This window comes from Melospiza georgiana, chromosome 33, assembly GCF_028018845.1.
Source record: "Melospiza georgiana isolate bMelGeo1 chromosome 33, bMelGeo1.pri, whole genome shotgun sequence".
NCBI classification, from domain to species: domain Eukaryota; kingdom Metazoa; phylum Chordata; class Aves; order Passeriformes; family Passerellidae; genus Melospiza; species Melospiza georgiana.
This window is the reverse complement of record NC_080462.1, coordinates 2,603,837-2,625,606: the sequence shown is the minus strand read 5'-3', so window position 1 is coordinate 2,625,606 and position 21,770 is coordinate 2,603,837. Positions and strand designations below refer to the sequence as shown.

The following is a 21,770-nucleotide window of genomic DNA, read 5'->3' as shown; positions in this document are numbered from 1 at the left end:
GTGGAATTTGGGAAGCCCAGGTGAAGTTTGGACACCCCCAATTGGGGTCTGGACACTCCCAGGTGTTTCCTTCAAGTTCTGGATCCTTCTCCTGCTGCCCCACCTGTCCCACACACACCTGAGCACACAGCACGCACTGGAAATGGGGGAACACTTTAATGTGCAAGTACAAAACAGGGACAGGGCACAGGGACACTGGGCCGTGTCCCCTCACCTGCTGCAGCTGCCACAGGTGTCACTCCTGCGTCTCCATGCTCTCCTCTTCCTCCCCGGCCGCCGGCTCCTCCTGGTTCTCCTCCTCTTCCTCCCCTTCCTTCTTCTCCGGCGGTTTCTCGTACGCCTTCTCCGACGGCGTGACGATCACCCCGTCCCACGTGGACATCTCAGAGGCCAGGTCTGCCCCAGGAGGTGACACTGGGCACCTCCTCGAGGTGACACCAACCCCGTGCCCACCCTGACACCCCCCCAAACCCCAAACTCACAGCTGGCATCGCCCTCCTGCCCCAGGATCTTCCTGTATCCCCCGTGGCTCAGGATGCGCACCAGGGTCTGCGCCGTGTAGCACACCATGTCCTGGCGACGAGGAGGGGACAATGTGAGGACAGAGACCCCCCCCAAAAGTGTCCCCTGGCCTTTTGGGGTGCCCTCCTGACCTGCTGCTCCAGCGTCATCACCGTGTGCACGCGGAAGTTGCCGCTCTCGCACGGGTCCGTGATGCCCACGGAGCCGGGCAGGAAGAGCCCGGCCGCCAGGATCTGCAGGCAGCGCCTGCAAAGCGGGGGAAATCGGGGTGAAAAATGGATCATTTCAAGAAAAAACAGCCCAGGAAACCCCTGATGGAGGAGATGGGTTTGTCTCCCAGTCAGCTCGTGAGATTCCAGCGGTTTTAGTTGGGAAAATGGATCATTTCAGGAAAAAACAGCCCAGGAAACCCCTGATGGAGATGGGTTTGTCTCCCATGAGATTCCAGCGGTTTTGTTGGGACAATGGATCATTTCAGGAAAAAACAGCACCAGGAAATCCCAGCTGGAGGAGATGGGTTAATCTCCCATGAGATTCCAGTGGTTTTGTGAGGAAAATGGAGTCACAAAGGGAAAACCACCAGGAAATCCCAGCCTGTGAGATTCCAGTGGTTTTGTGAGGAAAATGGAGTCACAAAGGGAAAACCACCAGGAAATCCCAGCCTGTGAGATTCCAGTGGTTTTATAAGGAAAACGGAGCCACAAAGGGAAAACACCGCCAGGAAATCCCTGATGGAGGAGATGGGTTTATCTCCCAGACACTCCGTGAGATTCCAGTGGTTTTATCAGGAAAATGAATCCAAAAAGGGAAAACACCAGAGCTGGATTTATCTCCCAGTCAGCCCAGGAGATTCCAATGGTTTTGTCGGGAAAATGGAACCACAAAGGGAAAACACCACCAGGAAATCCCAGCTGGGTTTATCTCCCATGATATCCCAATGGTTTTATAAGGAAAAATGCTTTTATCCCACGAGGGGAATTTGTGGGATGGAAACCCCACAGACCTGTAGGCGATGTTGAGGGCCAGGGGCTGCCGGGTGGGGTTGTTCATCACGGCGTAGTGACCCTGCAGAGGGGAGGAGCAGGAATTAGGAGATTCCCAGCTCCTGTTGGGACCAGGACCAGGATCAGGATCATCATCCCCACGTCAGTGACCCCACCAGCAGGTCCAGGATCCAGGGTGTGAGCGGCTCGAAGCCGGGGAAGCGAATCCTCAGGTCCTTGAGCAGCCGGATCAGAACCTTCACCCTGGAGAGAGGCAGGAGCAGGGTCAGGCCCACACCAGGAACTGCTCTGGGATCTTGGCAATGGGACTGGGATCCAGATTGAGGATCTGGACCCAGAACAGTGATCGGGACCCAGAATCACCATCTGGAATCAGAACAAGGATTAGTATCTAGAACCAAGTTTAGGATCTAGAACCAGGATTTGGATTCAGAACTCGGATTAGGATCCAGAAGGAGGATCTGGATTCAGACCCACATTGAGAATCTGGACCCAGAACTAAGATCTGGACTCAACAGGAGGGTTCAGACCCACACTGAGAATTCAGATCCAGGAGGATCTGGACCCAGATTGATGATCTGGACCCAGACTGAGGATCCTGACCCAGAACTATGATTTGGATCCAGAAGGAGAATCCAAATCATAATTTGAAGATTCAGACCCAGAACTATGATCTGGACCCAGACTGAAGATCTATATCCAGGACTGAGGATTCAGACCCAGATTGGAGACCTGGACCCAGACTGAAGATTTGGATCCAGAACAAGGATCCAGACCCAGAATGAAGATCTGGACCCATAACTAAGATCTGGACCCAGATTGAGGATTCAGACCCAGCCTGAGGATCCAGACCCAGACTGAAGATCTGAACCCAGAAGGAGGATCTGTAACCAGACTGAGGATCTGGACCCAGACTGAGGATTCAGACCCAGATTGAGGATTCAGCCCCAGATTGAGGATCCAGCCCCATCCCCACGATCCATCCTCATCCCACCCCTCACTCACGTGGACTGCGACGCGTTCTCCTCGAACCACCGCGCGTGCCGGATGGCGGCCAGGGCGCTCTGCAGCACCTTGATGTCCACTGCAAGGAGCACAAACCCCCAGTGTTCCCAGTGCTCCCAGTGCCCCCTGGGCGCCCCAAGGAGGGAGCAGGGCTGGGTACCCACGGTGCAGCTCCGGGTCCAGCTTGCGCAGGTTGGGCGGCACCGTGGTGATCAGGATCTTCACCGTGGCGTCCGCCGAGCTGATCTCAAAGCCGGTCTCGTTGGTCAGCATGGTCAGCACTGCGGGGAAAGAGCAGGAATTGTGTCTGGAGAAACCAGGAATGGCCATGGAGCACAGCCAGGAGCACTCCAGGGTGTGGACTTGTCACTGCAGGGCATGGAACAAGTGCACACGCCGCTGCTCTGAAGGTAAGGAAAAATGGAAGTTTAATTTCTGACTGCAGAAAATAGATTCTGATGCCAAAATTTACCTGCCAGAATCCCAAAATTTATGTGTTACAATCCAAACGTTTACCTGTTACAATCTCAAATTTTACCTGTGACAATACCAAATTTGCCTGTTACAATCCCAACATTTACCTGTTAAAATCCCAAAATTTACCTGTCACAATGTCAACATTTACCTGTGACAATACCAAAATTTACTTGTCAAAATCCCAATATTTACCTCTTACAATCCCAAAATTTATGTATTACAATCCCAAATTTTACCTCTTACAATCTCAAAATTTACCTGTGACGACACCAAAATTTACCTGTTACAATCCCAAATTTTACCTGTTACAATCCCAAAATATTACTAGCTTTCCAAAAGTGACAGTGGATTGGAGGGTGACAGTGCCACCTCTCCAATGACACTGGACAAACCAACAGTCCATCAAATTTCCCCTCTTCCATAAAGGAATGCAAAGCCATGAATTATTTACAGAAAGCGTGTGAGAAAGTTTGCTACAAAAATGTCAACATCAGAAGGCTTAAAAAATCTTTTAAAAATCTTAAAAAATCTTTTAAAAAAATCTTTAAAAATATTTTAAAAAATTTTAAAAATCAGGCCTCACCTTCGCTGGGGTCCTGGGCTCTCAGGCTCTCCACCACCTTGTTCCCCAAGGCTGCCACAGCTTCCACTGGGAAAAGGAGAGGAAAATGAGGAGGAGGAGGGCTGGAGGAAGGCCTGGCACCCAAAGGTGGCTGTGACCCTGCCCAGGTGGCACTCACAGGTGGGCAGGATCTTCAGGATCACCACCAGGTCTGCCACGTTGTGCCCCGTGGTCATCGTGCCCTTCTTGTAGGAGCCCACCTGGCGAACCTCCTCGATTTGCTGGGGGAAAAGAAACCAAAATCCCAAAAATTCAACCCAAAATCCCAAAAATTCAACCCAAAATCCACGTCTGGGGGCTCAGCATTGAGCCTCAAGCCAGCCTGGGCCAGGAGCATTTCCCATTCCCAGCACTCTGGAGCTGTTTCCCCAAATTCTGCACTCACCACCTCGAACGTTCCCGGTGCCACAATCAAATTGTCGATGACGTTGTTGATCTTGGTCACCAGGGACAGGATGGAAGCCTGGAAAGGAACAGGAATAATCCCGTTTACAGAGCACAAATTCCCCAAAAATTCATTTTTAGGTGATTCCTGAGGAAGTTTGGACTCCCCCAAACCCCAAATTTTGGGGATTTTGGGGTTTTTTTGGGCCCAGCACCTGCTCAGCAGCAGTGGGAGCCAGGTCCTGGTTCCTCTTGAGCAGCGCCTCGCTGAACGCCGTCTCATCTGCAGCGGGCTTGACTCGGGGAAAAGCCATCTCACACTGAGAAAAGGACAAAATTCCCATTTTCCCAATTCGTGGAATTCCACTTCACGCTGAAATGGGACGAAATTCCCACCTGGAATTCAGGGAATTCCATCTCACACTGAAACAGGACACAATTCCCAGCTGGGATTCGTGGGATTCGCCATCACAGCCCCAAGAGATGCTTTGTTAAGTTTAATCCCAGATTTTACCTATTAAAATCCCAAAATTTACCCGTTAAAATCCCAAATTTTACCTGTGACAATCCCAAAATTTGCTTGTCACAATCTCAAAATTTACCTGGTAAAATCTCAAATTTTACCTCTTACAATCCCAAACTTTGTCTGTCAGAATCCCAAACTTTGCCTCTTAAAATCCCAAATTTTACCTGTCACAATCCCAAAATTCACCTGTTACAGTCCCAAACTTTCCCCGTTAGAATGCCATATTTTACCTTTTACAATCCAAAATTTTACCCGTTAAAATCCCCAGTCCTGGAGTGATTTGTCACATTTTCCCTCCCGTTTTCCCATTCCCAACAACATAAAAACCCTCAAAATGCGGGGTTTTTCACCAAACCACAGCATTTTTTAGGGAATTTATTTATTTCAACCCAAAGCCCAGAAATCCGGGCTTGGGGGGATCGTTAACCATGGAAAAATCCCAGAAAACTCCCGGTAAATCCCATTAAATGCCGTTAATTCCCGGTGTTACTCACCACATAGAAGTCGAAGGGGATGTGGGGCACAAAGGGCCGGAACCTACAGAGGATAAAAAAATCCCAAAGTCACTCCCGGAGCTCCCGGGACCCCTCCCGCCCCTCGGGACCCCCTCCCGCCCCTCGGGACCGGCACGCTCCGACAGCAGCACCGGAGCCGTCCCGGGACTCGCCTGGAACCGAAGCGGCCGCCGCGGCCGCGGCCTCGATCGCCCCTGCGGAGAGAGAGAGAGAGAACGGGAGCGGCGGTGAGTGAGGGAACCGAGCACCGGGAGCGATCCTCCGGTCCCGGTTCTGCCCCCCCCGGTGCTTCCCAGCCCCTTCCCGGTTCCTCCCCGGTCCCCTGCCGGTGCTCCCCCGTCCTTTCCCGCTCCTTTCCCGGTGCTCCCCGGTCCCTCCCCCGGTCCATTCCCGGTCCCTTTAAGGGCCCGCCCACCCCCGGTTTCGGTGCTGCTCTCCCCCATCCCCGGTTCCCTTTGGTCCCGCCCCTCCCGGTGCTCCCCGGTCCATTCCCGGTCCCCTCCCGGTTTCGGTGCTGCTCTCCCCCATCCCCGGTTCCCCTTGGTTCGCCCCGTTCCCCACCCCGCTCCCGTTTCCCCCCGCTCCCGCGGCCCCCCAGTCCCGGTCTCTCCCGGTGCCCGTCCCCCCACGGTCCCCGTGATCCCCCCAGTCCCGGTTCTCCCTCCACTTCCCCCCTTTCCTCCCCCGGTCCCGGTATCCCCCCGGTCTCAGTGCCGGTGTCCCCCCGGTATCCCCCGGTCCCACCTCATGTCGCCGCCGCCGCCGTTCCCGACAATGAAACGCCGCTCACAGACCCCGCAGCAACCCGCCCGCTCATTGGCCGCCGCTCTCCCTCATCCCGCCCCTGGCAGGCGCTTCTCCAGCAGCCATTGGTGAGGCGGCGCGTCAATGAGAGCGAGAGGCGGCCAATGGCGGCGCGCGCCGGGGCGGCCGCTGGAGGGGGCGCGGAGCTCATGAATGGAGCTCGCGCGCCGCGGGTATAAACCGCGCGGCACGCGCAAGCACGCGGCAGCAGAGTGGCGCAGCGGGAGCGTGCTGGGCCCATAACCCAGAGGTCGATGGATCGAAACCATCCTCTGCTAGAGCAACTTTTTCCTTCCACGCGAGGTTTGTTTTGCCAGTTATTATTTCTTTTATTTGCTGCGTTGGATTCTTAACGCTTCCCTCATGCCCGCCCAGGCTTGTCTGGCCTGCTGGAGAGCCGGCAGCTGCGTGGGGTTACGGGTGTCACGGGTGTTACCCCACTCGCGACACTGATAAACGAGACGCCGCCGAACCATTGCGCGCCTCCCCCTGTGCGTGTCCCCAACCTCTTCCCGTGTCCCCCCGAGCGCTGCCAGCGCCGCGCAACCCCCGAATGTCACCCCCGGTGTCACCCCCGCACTGCCGTGGGGCTGCCGTGACCCCTCCGTGGGGCCGAACCTCCCACGGATGTGCGGGACCAGAGGTGTCCGAGCCCCTCCGGCTTCCCCAAAACCCCCAAAGCGAAGCGAAAGCTGGGTGGGGACGGCCCGTGGGTCGCGACGTCCCCGCACCCTAATGAGGTTCTCGGCTCTCATCGCCCCACGCGTGACCTGGGTGAGACCGGAGCGGGACAAATCCCTCCACACCCCACGGGTGGCAACGTCCCCGTGTCCCCACCCCCCCGATCCCGGCTGGAATGCCGCTCGGACGGGGGGGGGTGGCACGGGCAGGAAGGAGTTAATGATAACAGCCCTTTGTGTCACCAGTGGGGGCGGCGAGCCAGGGCTCAGCCCCGCCGCGGGGGGGTCGCGAACGCCGCCACTCTCGCTCCGTGGGCGATGCTGGCCGTGCTGGCCCCGCTGCTGGCCCCGCTGCTGGCCCCGGTAGCGGCGGCGGCCACGGCGGCCCCGGCGCTCCCGCTGACCCTCGCCGTGGTCCTGCCCCGCCGCAACCTCACCTACCCGTGGGCTTGGCCGCGCGTGGGTCCCGCCGTCAGCCTGGCCGCCGCCGCCGTCAACGCCCGGCGGGACCTGCTGCCCGGTTTCACCGTGCGCTGGGTGTTCGGCGACAGCGAGGACCGCCACGGGGTCTGCTCCGAAATGGCCGCGCCGCTCGTGGCCGTGGACCTGTGGCTCGCCCACCGCCCCGCCGCCTTCCTGGGGCCGGGCTGCGTCTACTCCGCCGCTCCCGTGGCTCGCTTCACCGGGCACTGGCAGCTGCCGCTGGTCACGGCGGGGGCCGAGGCTCACGGGTTCGACGACAAGAGCGAGGAGTTCCGTCTGACCACCCGCGCCGGTCCCAGCCACCGCAAACTGGGCGAGCTGGGGGTGCGGCTGCACCGGCGCTTCAACTGGACGCGGCGGGCGCTGCTCGTGTACTCGGACGAGCCCGCGGGGGACCGGCCCTATTACTTCGCCGCCGAGGGTCTGTACGTGCAGCTGCCCACCGTGCGCAACCTCACGGTCATGGACGTGGTGTTCCGCGACGGCGGCAACTTCTCCTTCATCATCCACGAGATCAAGGCGAAGGGGCGCGGTGAGTGCGGGCACGGCCGTGGGGCGGCCGGGGATGGGGATGGGGATGGGGATGGGGATGGGGATGGGGATGGGGACGGGGATTGGGCGGGTGCGGCGGCGCTCGGGGTGGGCACGGCCCCATAGAGGAGGGAACGGCACCATTGGGGTGGGCACGGCACCATTGGGGTGGGCACGGCCCCATAGAGGAGGGAACGGCCCCATAGAGGAGGGAACGGCCCCATAGAGGAGTGCACGGCCCCACTGGGGTGTTCACGGCCCCATAGAGGAGTTCAGAGCCCCACACGGCAGTGCCCAGCCCCACATAGGAGTGCACAGGGTGTGCACGGCCCCACTGGGGTGTGCCCGGCCCCATGTGGGAGTGCCCAACCCCATAGAGGAGCTCAGAGCCCTATAGAGGAGTGATTGGCCCTACAAGGGAGTGCCCAGCCCCATACAGGAGTGCCCGGCCCCACAAGGGTGTACCCAGCCCCATACAGGAGTGCCCAGCCCCACTGGGCAGTGCCCAGCCCCATACAGAACTGCCCGGCCCCACAAGGGTGTACCCAGCCCCATAGGGCAGTGCCCAGCCCCACAGCGGTGCCCGCGGCTGTGCCAGCCTTGGCACACTGCGCTGTGCCCGGGGTGTTGTTCATGGCCATACATGGCTGTGCCCAACTTTACAGGGGTGTTCACAACAGCCGGCCTGGGCTGTGCCCAGCTGTGCCCGGCTGTGCCCGGCCCCACAGGGGGGTTCGTGGGTGCTCACGGGTGGCTGACACAGCTGGGCACAGCTGGATGGGGGCGTTGGCAGCTGTGCCCAGCTGTGCCCGGTTTCACGCGGGGATTTCGGGGTTATTCACAGCTGTGCCGAGGTTTCCGTGGGCAGACAGGGCTGTGCTGAGCTCTGCGTGGGGGTTTCATGGCTGTTCATGGCTGTTCATGGCTGTTCATGGCTGTTCATGGCTGTTCATGGCTGTTCGTGGTTTTACATGGCAGTTCACGATTGTGCACGGTTGTACATGGTTGTTCATGGCTATACACAGCTGTTCATGGCTGTTCATGGTTGTTCATGGTAACACACTGTTGTTCATGCCTGTTCATGCCTGTTCGTGGTTGTTCACGGCTGTTCACAGTTGTTCATGGTTGTTTGTGGCTGTCCACGGTTGTTTACGGTTTTTCATGCCTGTACACAATTGTTCATGATTGTTCCTGGTTGTTCCTGGTTGTTCATGCCTGTACATGGCTTTTCATGGCTGTTCATGGCTGTTCACGGTTGTTCATGCCTGTACATGGCTGTTCATGGCTGCTCGTGGTTGTTTAAGGTTTTTCATACCTGTGCACGGTTGTTCATGGTAGCACATGGCTGTTCATGCCTGCACATGGTTGTTCCTGGTTGTTCGTGCCTGAACATGGCTGTTCATGGTTGCTCATGGTTGTTTAAGGTTTTTCATGCCTGTACACAATTGTTCCTGGTTGTTCCTGGTTGTTCATGCCTGAACACGGTTGTTCATGGCTGTTCACGGTTGTTCATGGCTGTACATGGCTGTACATGGCTGTTCATGGCTGTACATGATTGTTCCTGGTTGTTCATGCCTGAACACGGCTGTTCATGGCTGTTCACAGTTGTTCATGGCTGTTCCTGGTTGTTCATGCCTGAACGTGGTAGTCCATGGCCGTTTGTGGCTGTTCATGCCTGTACATGCTTGTTCATGGCTCTTCATGGTTGCTCACAGTTGTTCATGCCTGTCCGTGGTTGTCCATGATTGTTCATGGCTGTTCATGGTTTTTCATGATTGTTCCTGGTTGCTCATGCCTGCACATGGTTTTTCATGCCTGTTCATGGTTGTTCACGGCTGTTCATGGCAGCATGTGGTTGTCCATGGCTGTTTGTGGTTTTTTATGTTTTTTTTATGGTTTTTCATGGTTGTCCACAGTTGTTTGAGGTTTCTTATGCCTGTACACAGCTGTTCATGGCTGTTCACGTCTGTACATTGTTTTTCATGGTTGTACACAGTTGTTCACGGCTGTTCATGGCAGCACACAGCTGTTCATGCCTGTCCATGCCTGTTCATGTTTTTTCATGGCTGCACATGGTTGTTCATGGTAGCACACGGGTGTTCATGCCTGTCCATGGCTGTTCATGGCTGTTCATGGTTTTCCATGGCTGCACATGGTTGTTCATGGTAGTGCACAGCTGTTCATGCCTGTCCATGCCTGTTCATGGTTTTTCATGGCTGCACATGGTTGTTCATGGTAGCACACAGCTGTTCATGCCTGTCCATGGCTGTTCATGGTTTTCCATGGCTGCACATGGTTGTTCATGGCAGCACACAGCTGTTCATGCCTGTCCATGGCTGTTCATGGATTTTCATGGCTGCACATGGTTGTTCACAGCTGTCCATGGTTTTTCATGGTTGTCCACGCCTGTCCATGGCTGTTCCTGTTTTTTAATGGTTTTTTAATGGTTTTTTCACGTTTTTTTTATGGTTTTTCATGGCTGTCCACGCCTGCCCACAGCCCACCCCAGCCATCCCCCCGTACCCCCACATCCCACCCCCAACACTGCCCCTGCCCCACCCCGGACCCCTCCCCACCCACCCCGGTGTCCCCACAAATCTCCGGGCGTTGTCACCAACCCCGAGGGCACCGGGATCCCCAGGGAGGCGCCGGGAACCCCGAGTGTCACCGGGAGGCACCGGGAACCCCGAGTGTCACCGGGAGGCACCGGGAGGCACCGGGATCCCGGGCTCGCTCGGTGCGGGCTCGGTGCCGCGGGTGAATCTCGGCTCCCCCGGGGCGGGCACGGCCGGAGGGGCCCCCGGGGTCACGGAGCCGCCGGGAATCCGTCAGGGCCGCGGCGAGGAGGAAACGGAGTCGGGAAAACAGGAAACGGCACCGGGGCTGCGCCCGGGACAGCGCCGGGCAGGGCGCGGGGGGCGGGACCCCCGCACCAGGGACCCCCGGGATTTGGGCGGGGGTCTCGGGGCTGTGTCACACAATAACGAGAGACCCCCCAAGACTGGGGCTGGGGTCTCCAGGGGTCTCCCATGGGGTCTTGGGGGTCTCGGGGCTGTGTCACACAATAACGAGAGACCCCCCAAGACTGGGGCTGGGGTCTCCAGGGGTCTCCCATGGGGTCTTGGGGGTCTCGGGGCTGTGTCACACAATATCAGAGACCCCCGGGATTGGGGCTGGGGTCTCCAGGGGTTTCCCAGGGGGTCTCGGGGCTGTGTCCCCCAATAAGCCGGGACCCTGGGGTAGGGTTGGGGGTCTCGGGGCTGTGTCACACGGCAATCAGGGACCCCCACGATGTGGGGCTGGGGTCCCCAGGGGTGTTGGGGCTCTCAGGGCTGTGTCCCCCCATGACCTGGAACTCCATGATTTGGGTGGGAGTCTCGGGGCTGTCCCCCCCTCCAAGAGCTCTGTCCCCCAATAACCCGGGATCCCCCAAGGATTTGGGTGGGGGGTCTTGGGGCTGTGTCCCCCAATAACCCGGGACTCCCCGGATTTGGGTGGGGGTCTCAGGGCTGTATTTGGGTGGGGGTCTCAGGGCTGTATTTGAGTGGGGGTCTCAGTGCCGTGTCCCCCCCACAGTGGTGTACCTGTGCTGCTCCCCGGACATGCTGCGGGCGCTGCTGCTGCAGGCGGGGCTGTGTCCCCCAATAACCCGGGATCCCCCGGATTTGGGTGGGGGTCTCAGGGCTGTGTTTGGGTGGGGGTCTCAGTGCCATCCCCCTCCCCACAGTGGTGTACCTGTGCTGCTCCCCGGACACGCTGCGGGCGCTGCTGCTGCAGGCGGAGCGCGCGGGGCTCACGGGCGGCGATTTCGCCTTTTTCTACATCGACACCTTCGGGGCGAGCCTGCAGGGCCGGCGCTTCCCCGAGCCACAGCGGCCCTGGAAACGCGGGGACAGCGACGATGCCCGAGCCCGCCGGGCCTTCCAGGTGAGCGCCGGGACGGGGGCACCGACAGGGACAGGTGGGCAGGGACGCGCTCGGGTGGGCACTGATGGCCCCAGGTGGGCAGAGAAATGCCCAGGTGTGCACAGGGACACGGCCAGGTGCGCAGGGAGTGCATCCAGGTGGGCACCGATGGCCCCAGGTGTGCACAGGGACACGGCCAGGTGCACAGGGAGTGCATCCAGGTGGGCACCGATGGCCCCAGGTGTGCACAGGGACACGGCCAGGTGCACAGGGAGTGCATCCAGGTGGGCACAGATGGCCCCAGGTGTGCACAGGGACACGGCCAGGTGCGCAGGGACTGCGTCCAGGTGGGCACCGATGGCCCCAGGTGAGAAGGGACGCGGCCAGGTGAGCGTGGAAATGCCCAGGAGGGTAGAGACGTAGACAGGTGAGCACGGGGGCACGGCCAGGTGGGCACAGATGGTTCCGGGTGGGCACAGGGATGCAGCAAGGAGGGCACAGATGGTTCCAGGTGGGCACAGGGACACAGCCAGGTGGGCACAGATGGCTCCAGGTGGGCACAGGGACGCAGCCAGGTGGGCACAGATGGCTCCAGGTGGGCACAGGGACGCAGCAAGGAGGGCAAGGTCAGGGCCAGGCGGGTACGGGGACGCCCAGGTGGGCACGGGGCACCCCCAGGTGTGCCCAGCCCTGTCCCCGTGTGCCCCCCAGGCCGTGACCATCATCACGTACGCGGAGCCGCAGAACGCCGAGTACCGACCGTTCCTGCAGAGGCTGCACCGGGAGGCCCGGGAGAGATTCAACAGCTCCCTGCAGGAGGGACTGGTGAGACGGGGACAATGGGGACACTGAGGGGACATGGGGGACACTGAGGGGACAATGGGACAGGGAGAGATTCAACAGCTCCCTGCAGGAGGGACTGGTGAGACAGGGACAATGAGGGGACATTGGGGACAATGGGGACAACGAGGGGACAATGGGGACATTGGGGACACTGAGGGGACAATGGGGACAATGAGGGGACATTGGGGACATTGGGGACACTGAAGGGACAATGGGACACTGGGGCACAGGGAGAGATTCAACAGCTCCCTGCAGGACGGGCTGGTGAGACAGGGACACTGAGGGGACATTGGGGACAATGGGGACACTGAGGGGACAGCAGGGACACCAGGGGGACAATGGGGACAGAGGGAGAATCAACAGCTCCCTGCAGCATGGATTGGTGAGGGGACAGAGGGGACAATGGGGACACTGAGGGGACACTGGGACACCAGAGGGGGACACTGGGAGGGGACACCAGGAGGGGACACCAGGGGGACACCGCACCAATCTGGAGCTATCAGGGGACACAGGGTGGGTCTGGGGACGGGGACCCCCGGCTGTGCCCTGTCCCCTCGAGCTGTCACCGTGTCCCCAGATGAATTTCGTGTCCAGATGAATTTTGTGTCCCCAAATGAATTAACTTCATGTCCCCAGATGAATTTCGTGTCCCCACATGAGTTTCACATCCCCAGATGAATTCCCTGTCCCCAGATGAATTTGTTAATTCCCTGTCCCCAGATGAATTTCATCGCCGCCGCGTTCCACGACGGGGTGCTGCTCTGGGCCCAGGCGCTCAACGAGACCCTGGAGCGCGGCGGCTCCGTCAGCGACGCCTCGGCCGTCACCCGCCAGATGTGGAACCGAACCTTCTACGGTGAGACCCGAACCTGCCCGAACCTTCCTGAACCCATCTGGACCCTCCCAGACCTGCCCGAACCTTCCTGAATCCATCTGGACCCCCCCGGACCTGCTCGGACCTTCCCGAACCTTCCCCGACCCTCCCGGTCCCACCCAGACCTTCCCGGACCCTCCTGAACCTTCCCGAACCTTCCGGACCCTCCCAAACCCAACCCAGACCCTCCCCGAACCTTCCTGAACACATCAGGACCCTCCCGGACCCTCCCCAGACCCCTCCCCATCCTGTCCCCATCCTGTCCTTGTCCCCAGCCCTGTCCCCCTCCCAGGACAGAGATTTTGGGGACCGGGACCCCCCCCAGCCCCATTCCCAGGTGAGATTTTGGGGACCAGACCCCCCCTTTGAGGCTCCCCAGGTGTCACCCCCCAGCCCCACTCCCAGGTGAGATTTTGGGGATCAAGGCCCCCCCCAATCCCGTCCCCCTCCCAGGGTGAGATTTTGGGGACCGGGACCCCCCCCAGCCCCACTCCCAGGTGAGATTTTGGGGCTCAGAGCCCCCCCCTTTGAAGCCCCCCAAGCCCCCCACATGCCCTCCCCGGGTGTCACCTCCCCGTCCCCCTCCCAGGGTGACATTTTGGGGACCAAACCCCCTCTTTGAGGCCCCCCAAGCCCCCCCACGCCCCCTCCCTAGGCGTCACCGGCTTCCTGAGGATCGACGAGCAGGGCGACCGCGAGAGCGACTACTCCCTGTGGGACATGGACCCCGAGCTGGGCGAGTTCCAGGTGAGCCCCCAGACCCACGGGGGGCGTCCCGACCCGGGGATGGCTCTGGGGGCTTCCCCCCACCCACTCCCCACCCGCTGCACCCCAAAGATCGTGGCCAACTACAACGGCACCACCAAGGAGATCCAGATGGTTCCGGGCAGGGATTTCCACTGGCCGGGCAGCTCGGTGCCGCCCGACGTCCCTCCCTGCGGCTTCGAGGGCACCGACCCACGCTGCCGCAAAGGTGAGGGGGGGTCCCAGCCCCGAGACCCCCGCCCGACCCCCAAATCGGGCGCTGATTGTCCCCTCCTGTGCCCGCAGCCTCGCTGTCCACGCTGGAGGTGCTGTCGCTGGTGGTGAGCCTGATGCTCATGGCCATCACCGTCACCTCCTTCTTCATCTGCAGGTTTGGGGGGCTCCGGGGGGTCCCGGGGGGGTCCGGGGGCGTGGGGAGGGGTCTCACGGAGCCCCCCAATTGGGCGCAGGAAGCTGCAGCTGGAGAAGGAGCTGGCGGCGGAGCTGTGGAGGGTGCGCTGGGAGGATCTGCAGATGAGCAGCCTGGAGAAGCACCTGAGGAGCGCGGGCAGCAGGATGACGCTGTCGCTGGTGGGGAAACCGGGGGGAACCGGGGAAACCGGGGGTGAAACGGGACCGGAGGAGCCAGGGGGAACGGGGGAAACGGGACCGGGACCGGGGCAGCAAACTGACCCTGCCGCTGGTGGGGAACCGGGAAAACCGGGGGGGACCGGGACCGGGAACGGGGAAAACCGGGGCAGCAGACTGACGCTGTCGCTGGAGGGGAAACGGGACCAGGACCGGGGGGAAACGGGGCAGCAAACTGACCCTGTCACTGGTGGGGAACGGGAACGGGACCGGGAGCAGGAACGGGGGAACGGGAGGGAACGGGAGGAAACCGGGGCAGCAAACTGACGCTGTCACTGGTGGGGAACCGGGGGGAAACGGGACCGGGACCGGGGCAGCAGACTGGCGCTGTCACTGGTGGGGAACGGGACTGGGGGAAGAACGGGGACCGGGGTCACCTCACAGCTCAGGGACCGGGGGTTTTGGGGACCGGGGGTTTTGGGGACCGGGGGTTTTGGGGACCAGGGGTTTTGGGGACCGGGGATTTTGGGGGCCCCCCCATCCCCTGCGGGTCTCTCTGGGAGCCCCGGGGTCGCTTCCCGTTCTCACCCCGCACCCGCCCCGGGCACAGCGAGGCTCCAACTACGGCTCGCTGCTCACGGCCGAGGGGCAGCTCCAGGTGTACGCCAAGACCGCCTACTACAAGGTACGGGGAGGGGACAGCACCGGGACCCCTCCCACAGCGTCACCACCCCCGGTGTCCCCACCGTGTCCCCACTGTGTCACTGTGTCCCCATGCCGGTGTCACCACCATGTCCCCATGCCGGTGTCACCGTGTCCTGACCATGTCCCTATCTCGGTGTCCCCACCGTGTCCTCACCGTGTCCCCACCATGTCCCCACCCCCGGTGTCACCGTGTCGTCACCGTGTCCCCACGCCGGTGTCCCCGCAGGGTAACCTGGTGGCCGTCAAGCACGTGAACCGCAAACGCATCGAGCTGACCCGCAAGGTGCTGTTCGAGCTCAAACACGTACGTGAAAACCGGGAGGTGACACCGGGCACGGGCACCGGGAGGTGACACCGGGCATGGGGCGGGGACACACGGCGGGACCCCCCCCCGCCCACCCGTGCCCGGTGTCCCCGGTGTCCCCGGCAGATGCGGGACGTGCAGAACGAGCACCTGACGCGGTTCATCGGCGCCTGCACCGACCCGCCCAACATCTGCATCCTGACCGAGTACTGCCCGCGGGGCAGCCTGCAGGTACCGGCACCGGGCACCGGCACCGGGAGCCTCCCAGGATGCACTGGGAATGGCACCCAGAGCCGCCGGGGCTGCATCGGGACCGGGAGAGCACCGGGATCCCTCCCCTCACCCCCCGTCCCGTGCCCAGGACATCCTGGAGAACGAGAGCATCACCCTGGACTGGATGTTCCGCTACTCCCTCACCAACGACATCGTCAAGGTACCGGGGACGGTCCCGGGGGGTCCCATAGCCATAGAAACCCCCATTCCATGGGAATCGCCCGTCCCATAGGGATCCCCCACCCCAAAGGGGTCCCCATCCCGTGGGCATCCCCCATCCCATAGAAATCCCCCCCATTCCACAGGGATCCCCCATCCTACAGGGGTCCCCACCCCACAGGAACCCCCATCCCATAGAAATCCCATATCCTGCAGGAACCCCCATCCCATAGAAATCCCCTATTCCACAGGGCTCCTCACCCCACAGGAATCCTTCACCCCATAGAAATCCCATATCCCACAGGAACCCCCCACCCAAGAGGACCCCCATCCTATGGGCATCCCCCATCCCACAGATGTCCCCCACCCCACAGGTCTCCTCCACCCCATCGGAATCCCCTTCCCACAAGGAAAGGACCCCCCACCCCAAAGGGGTCCCCCATCCCATAGAAATCCCCCACCCCACAGATCTCCTCCCACCCCACAGGAATCCCCTATCCCATAGGAATCCTGTGTCCTACAGGGCTCCTCCATCCCACAGGGGTCCCCATCCTGTAGAAATCCCACACATTTCCCCATCCCAAAAGGGTCCCCATCCCACAGAAACCCCACATCCCCACAGGAACCCCCATCCCATAGAACGCCCCATCCCATGGACGTCCCCCACCCCACATCTCTGCCCCGATCCCCCCGCGCCCCTTTAGGGGATGCAGTTCCTGCACAGCGGCGTCATCGTGTCCCACGGCAACCTCAAGTCCTCCAACTGCGTGGTGGACTCGCGCTTCGTGCTCAAGATCACCGACTACGGCCTGGAGAGCTTCCGCGCGTGCCCCGACGGCGACGGCGACGCCCACGCGCTCTTCGCCAGTGAGGCCCCGACGCGTCTCCCCTAAAAAACGTCCCCAAGGTGTCCCCAGAGTGTCCCTGACGGGGTCCCCGTGCCGCAGAGAAGCTGTGGACAGCGCCGGAGCTGCTGCGCATGGAGGAGCCGCCGGCGCGGGGCACGCAGAAGGGCGACGTCTACAGCTTCGGCATCATCCTGCAGGAGATCGCGCTGCGCTGCGGCGTCTTCTACGTGGAGGGCGTGGAGCTCAGCCCCAAAGGTCAGCGGGGACGCGGGAAGGGGTGGCCAGAGAGGGCGGTGGGGTCTGGAGGTGTTTGTGGGCGGTTGGAAGCGTTGGTGGGTTCTTGGGTGAGCCATTGATCCGTTCTTGGATGTTTTGATGGGGTCTTGGATGATCTGTTCTTGGATGTGTTCATTGGTGGTTGGAGCCGTTGATGTGTTCTTGAATGATCCATTGATCCACTCTTGGATGTTTTGATGGGTTTTTGGATGATCAATTGATTTGTTCTTGAATGTGTTCATGGGTGGTTGAAACCATGGATGGGTTCTTGGATGATCCATTGATCCATTGATGGGTTCTTGGATGATCCATTCTTGGACGTGTTCATGGGTGCTCGGAACCATTGATGGGTTCTTGGATGATCCATTGATCCATTCTTGGATGTTTTGATGGGTGGCTGGAACCACTGATGTGTTCTTGGACCTGGTGATGACTTCCTGGACTGGCCAATAGGATTTTGGACCCATGGATGGATTTTTGGACCCATGGATGGGTTTTGGACCCTCAGATGGGTTCTTGGACCTGCTGATGAGTTACTGGATTGGCCAATGGGTTCTTGGACCCATTGATGGATTTTTGACCCAGGGATTGGTTCTTGGACCCCTGGATGGGGTTTTGGACCCGTTGATGTGTTCTGGGACCTTCTGATGACTTCCTGGCTGGCCAATAGGATTTTGGGCCCACAGATGGGTTCTTGGACCCATTGATGGGTTCTTGGACCTTCTGATGAGTTATTGGGCTGGCCAATGGGTTCCTGAACCCTCGGATGGGTTCCTGGACCCCCGTTTGGGTTCCTGGACCCTCTGTTGAGCCCCGGTGGGTGACGGGTCCCCGTCCCCTCAGAGATCATCGAGCGGGTGAAGAGCGGCGAGCGGCCGAGCTTCCGGCCCTCGGCCAACGTGGGGTGCCACCTGGAGGAGCTGGGGCAGCTGATGCAGCACTGCTGGGCCGAGGACGTCCTGGAGCGCCCCGACTTCAACCAGATCCGCGTCCAGCTCCGCAAGTTCAACAGGTGCCACCAGGGACCCCCAGAAAGGGTCCCCGGGTGAGGGGTGGCCCCCAAAAAGGGTTCCTGGGTGGGCAGTGACCCCAAGGAAGGGTCCCCAAATGAGGGGTGGCATCCAGAGAGGACTTTGGGGTGGGAGGTGACCCCCAGAAAGGGTCCCAAGTGGGAGGTGACCCCCAAAAAAGAGTCTATGGGCGGGAGGTGGCCTCCTAAAATGGTCTGTGGGTGGGAGGTGACCCCAAAAAGAGTCCCCAGGTGGGAGTTGACCCCTGAAAAGGTTCCCCAGGTGGAAGGTGACCCCCAAAAGCATCCATGGGCAGGAGGTGACCCCCAAAGAGAGTCCATGGCTGGGAGATGACCCCCAAAAAGGGTCTGTGGTTGGGAGGTGACCCCCAAAAGGAGTACCCATGTGGGAGGTGACCCTCAAAAAGGGTCTGTGGTTGGGACATGACCTCCAAGAAGAAGCCCCAGCTGTGAGGTGACCTCCAAAAAGGGTCCCCAGGTGTCAGGTGACCCCTGAAAAGTGGCCATGGGTGGCAGGTGACCCCCAAAAAGGGTCCATGGGTGGGAGATGACCACCAAAAAGGTCCCCATGTGTGAGCTGACCCCCTCCCCGCAGGGAGAGCAGCACCAACATCCTGGACAACCTGCTGTCCCGCATGGAGCAGTACGCCAACAACCTGGAGGAGCTGGTGGAGGAGCGCACCCAGGCCTACCTGGAGGAGAAGCGCAAGGCCGAGGCCCTGCTCTACCAGATCCTGCCCCAGTGAGCTCTGCGGGTCCCGGGGGGCTCTGGGGGTCCCGGGGGGCTCTGGGGGTGGTGGTGCCCGCCCTGACCATGCCCGCTGTCCCCAGCTCGGTGGCGGAGCAGCTCAAGAGGGGCGAGACGGTGCAGGCGGAGGCGTTCGACAGCGTCACCATCTACTTCAGCGACATCGTGGGCTTCACGGCGCTCTCGGCGCAGAGCACGCCCATGCAGGTGGTGACGCTGCTCAACGACCTCTACACCTGCTTCGATGCCATCATCGACAACTTCGACGTCTACAAGGTGAGGGGGACACCTGGGGGACACCTTGGGGACACCTTGGGGACATTTAGGGACAGGTAAAGACATGCAGGGATGTGCTGGACGTGGTCAACAACCTCTACACCTGCTTCGATGCCGTCATCGACAACTTCGACGTCTACAAGGTGAGGGGGACACCTGGAGGACACCTTGGGGACATTTGGGGACACCTTGGGGACATTTAGGGATGTGTTGGACATGCTCAATGACTTTGACGCCATCATTGACAACTTCGATGTCTACAAGGTGAGGGGGACACCTGGGGGACACCCTGGGGACATTTAGGACAGGTAGGGACAGGTAGGGACACACAGGGATGTGTTGGACATGGTCAACGACCTCTACACCAACTTTGACGCCATCATTGACAACTTCGACGTCTACAAGGTGAGGGGGACACCTGGGGGACACCTTGGGGACACCTTGGGGACATTTAGGGACAGGCAGGGATACGCTCAACACGTTCAGCATGTGGAATCGTGGGGGCTGGTCCCTTCCTTCCTGGGGCCGTTCCCTGAGGAATTCCTGGAATTCCCGTTGTTCTGCAGGGCCGTTCCCTGTGGAATTCCCGGTATTCGCGGCACTTGTCCTGTTGTCCTGCAGGGCCAATCCCGGGGGCCGTTCCCTGTGGAATTCCAGGGCTGTTCCCTGAGGAATTCCCGGGACTCCCGGTGCTTGTCCCCGTGGTCCTGCGGGGCCCATTCCCCGCAAAATTCCCGGGATTGGTCCTTCCTATGCCGGGGTCGTTCCGTGCGGAACTCCCGGGGCCCGTTCCCTATGGAATTCCCGGTATTCCCATCATTCCCGGTGCCGTCCCGCGCAGGTGGAGACCATCGGCGACGCGTACATGGTGGTGTCGGGGCTGCCGGTGCGCAACGGGAAGCTGCACGCGCGGGAGGTGGCGCGGATGGCGCTGGCGCTGCTGGAGGCCGTGCGCTCGTTCCGCATCCGCCACCGGCCCCGGGAGCGGCTGGAGCTGCGCATCGGCATCCACACCGGTGGGGGAAAACGGGAAAAACGGGAAAAACGGGATTGGGAATGGGGAAATGGGGATGGAGCTGCACATTGGCATCCACACCGGTGGGGAAAAACGGGAACGATGGGAAAAATGGGATTGGGAATGGGGAAATGGGGATGGAGCTGCACATCGGCATCCACACCGGTGGGAACAACGGGAACAATGGGAAAAACGGGATTGGGAATGGGAAATGGGAATGGGAATGGGAACTGGGAAATGGGGATGGGGAATGGGCATTGGTATCCACACTGATGGGAATGGGGATGGGGATGGGAATGGAGAAATGGGAATGGGAACAGGAATGGGAATGGGAAATGGGATTGGGAATGGGGAATGGGAACAGGAATGGGAAATGGGAAATGGGAAAGGGAAATGGGAAATGGGGATGGGAATGGGAAATGGGAACGGGGATGGCACCTCAGAGGTGACAGCCCCGGGCTCTGTGTGTCCCCAGGCCCGGTGTGCGCGGGCGTGGTGGGGCTGAAGATGCCGCGGTACTGCCTGTTCGGGGACACCGTCAACACCGCGTCACGCATGGAGTCCAACGGCGAGGGTGAGCGGCTGGGGACACCTGGGGACAATCTGGGGACACCACGGGGACATTGGGGACACTGTGGGGACACCGTGGGGACACCATGGGGACATCTTTGGAACACCCTGGGGACATTGAGGGTGCCAGGCCCCAGCCCTGAAGATCCACATCTCGGGGGTCAGCTTGGGGACACTCTGGGGACACTCTGGGGACACTCTGGAGACACTGTGGGGACACCTTGGGGACAGTGATGGTGCCACCCCCCCAGCCCTGAAGATCCACATCTCGGGGGTCACCAAGGCCGTGCTGGAGGAGTTTGGGGGCTTCGAGCTGGAGCTGAGGGGGGACGTGGAGATGAAGGTGAGGCCTGAACCCCAAAATCTGCCCTGAGACCCTAAAACTGCCCCAATACCCCCAAAACTGCCCTGAGACCCCAAAACTGCCCCAATACCCCCAAATCTGCCCTGAGACCCCAAAACTGCCCCAGACTGCCCCAATACCCCCCCAGAACTGCCCCAACCCCCCAGAACTGCCCTGATAACCCCAAAACTTCCCCGAGACCCCAAAACTGCCCTGAGACCCCCAAAACCACCCCAAACCCTGGTGTCCCCCCCTCACCCATAACCCGGGGTCCCCCAAATCCCCTCAATCTCCCCCAAACCCCGGGGTCCCCCTGACCCCCCCCCCCGCGCACCCCAAAACCCAAATCCTCCCCAAACCCTGGGGTCCCCTCAATCTCCCCCAACCGCCCCCCAATCTCCGGGGGCCCCCAAATCCCAAATACCCCAAACCCCGGGGTCCCCCAAAACTCCGGGCTCCCCCCAGTCCCTCCCAAACCCGGGATACCCCCAAATCCCCCACACCCCAAATCCCAGCGTATCCCCAATCCCACCCCCCCCCCAAATTCTGGGGTTCTCCCAAACTCGGGGATCCCCCCAAACTCGGGGTTCCCCCCAATTCCCCCCCAGGGCAAGGGCAAGCTCAGGACCTACTGGCTGCTGGGGGAGCGTGGGGGCAGCAGCACGCGGGGGTGACCCCAAAACCTGCACCCCGAAACCGGCATCCAAAATCAGCA

The 21,770-nt window shown here is 60.6% G+C and overlaps 2 protein-coding genes and 1 non-coding gene across 3 annotated transcripts; 2 read left to right on the top strand and 1 right to left on the bottom strand.

Annotated features, from left to right (window-relative positions):
* Positions 1 to 137: 137 nt before the first annotated feature.
* Positions 138 to 5,860, bottom strand: ILF2 (interleukin enhancer binding factor 2). Its single transcript, XM_058042836.1, has 14 exons — positions 5,800 to 5,860; positions 5,208 to 5,249; positions 5,035 to 5,077; positions 4,230 to 4,334; positions 4,016 to 4,093; positions 3,749 to 3,851; positions 3,592 to 3,657; positions 2,696 to 2,812; positions 2,532 to 2,610; positions 1,682 to 1,769; positions 1,526 to 1,587; positions 654 to 768; positions 483 to 573; positions 138 to 396 (listed from the first exon to the last, which is right to left on the bottom strand). The coding sequence occupies exons 1-14, from the start codon at positions 5,802 to 5,804 to the stop codon at positions 236 to 238; spliced, it is 1,155 nt and encodes a 384-aa protein (XP_057898819.1). The 5' UTR covers positions 5,805 to 5,860; the 3' UTR covers positions 138 to 235.
* Positions 5,861 to 6,065: 205 nt separating this feature from the next.
* TRNAM-CAU (transfer RNA methionine (anticodon CAU)) lies at positions 6,066 to 6,137 on the top strand. The gene has a single exon. It is a non-coding gene; the product is annotated as a tRNA-Met (tRNA).
* Positions 6,138 to 6,857: 720 nt separating this feature from the next.
* NPR1 (natriuretic peptide receptor 1) lies at positions 6,858 to 21,729 on the top strand. The gene is made up of 21 exons (XM_058042654.1): positions 6,858 to 7,554; positions 11,281 to 11,480; positions 12,171 to 12,284; positions 13,023 to 13,158; positions 13,832 to 13,923; positions 14,014 to 14,149; positions 14,227 to 14,311; positions 14,391 to 14,511; positions 15,119 to 15,193; positions 15,440 to 15,517; positions 15,644 to 15,748; positions 15,879 to 15,950; positions 16,654 to 16,816; positions 16,897 to 17,052; positions 17,917 to 18,085; positions 18,699 to 18,845; positions 18,935 to 19,127; positions 19,969 to 20,143; positions 20,618 to 20,716; positions 20,964 to 21,055; positions 21,664 to 21,729. Exons 1-21 carry the CDS (start codon positions 6,858 to 6,860, stop codon positions 21,727 to 21,729), a joined length of 3,171 nt encoding a protein of 1,056 aa, XP_057898637.1.
* Positions 21,730 to 21,770: the final 41 nt, after the last annotated feature.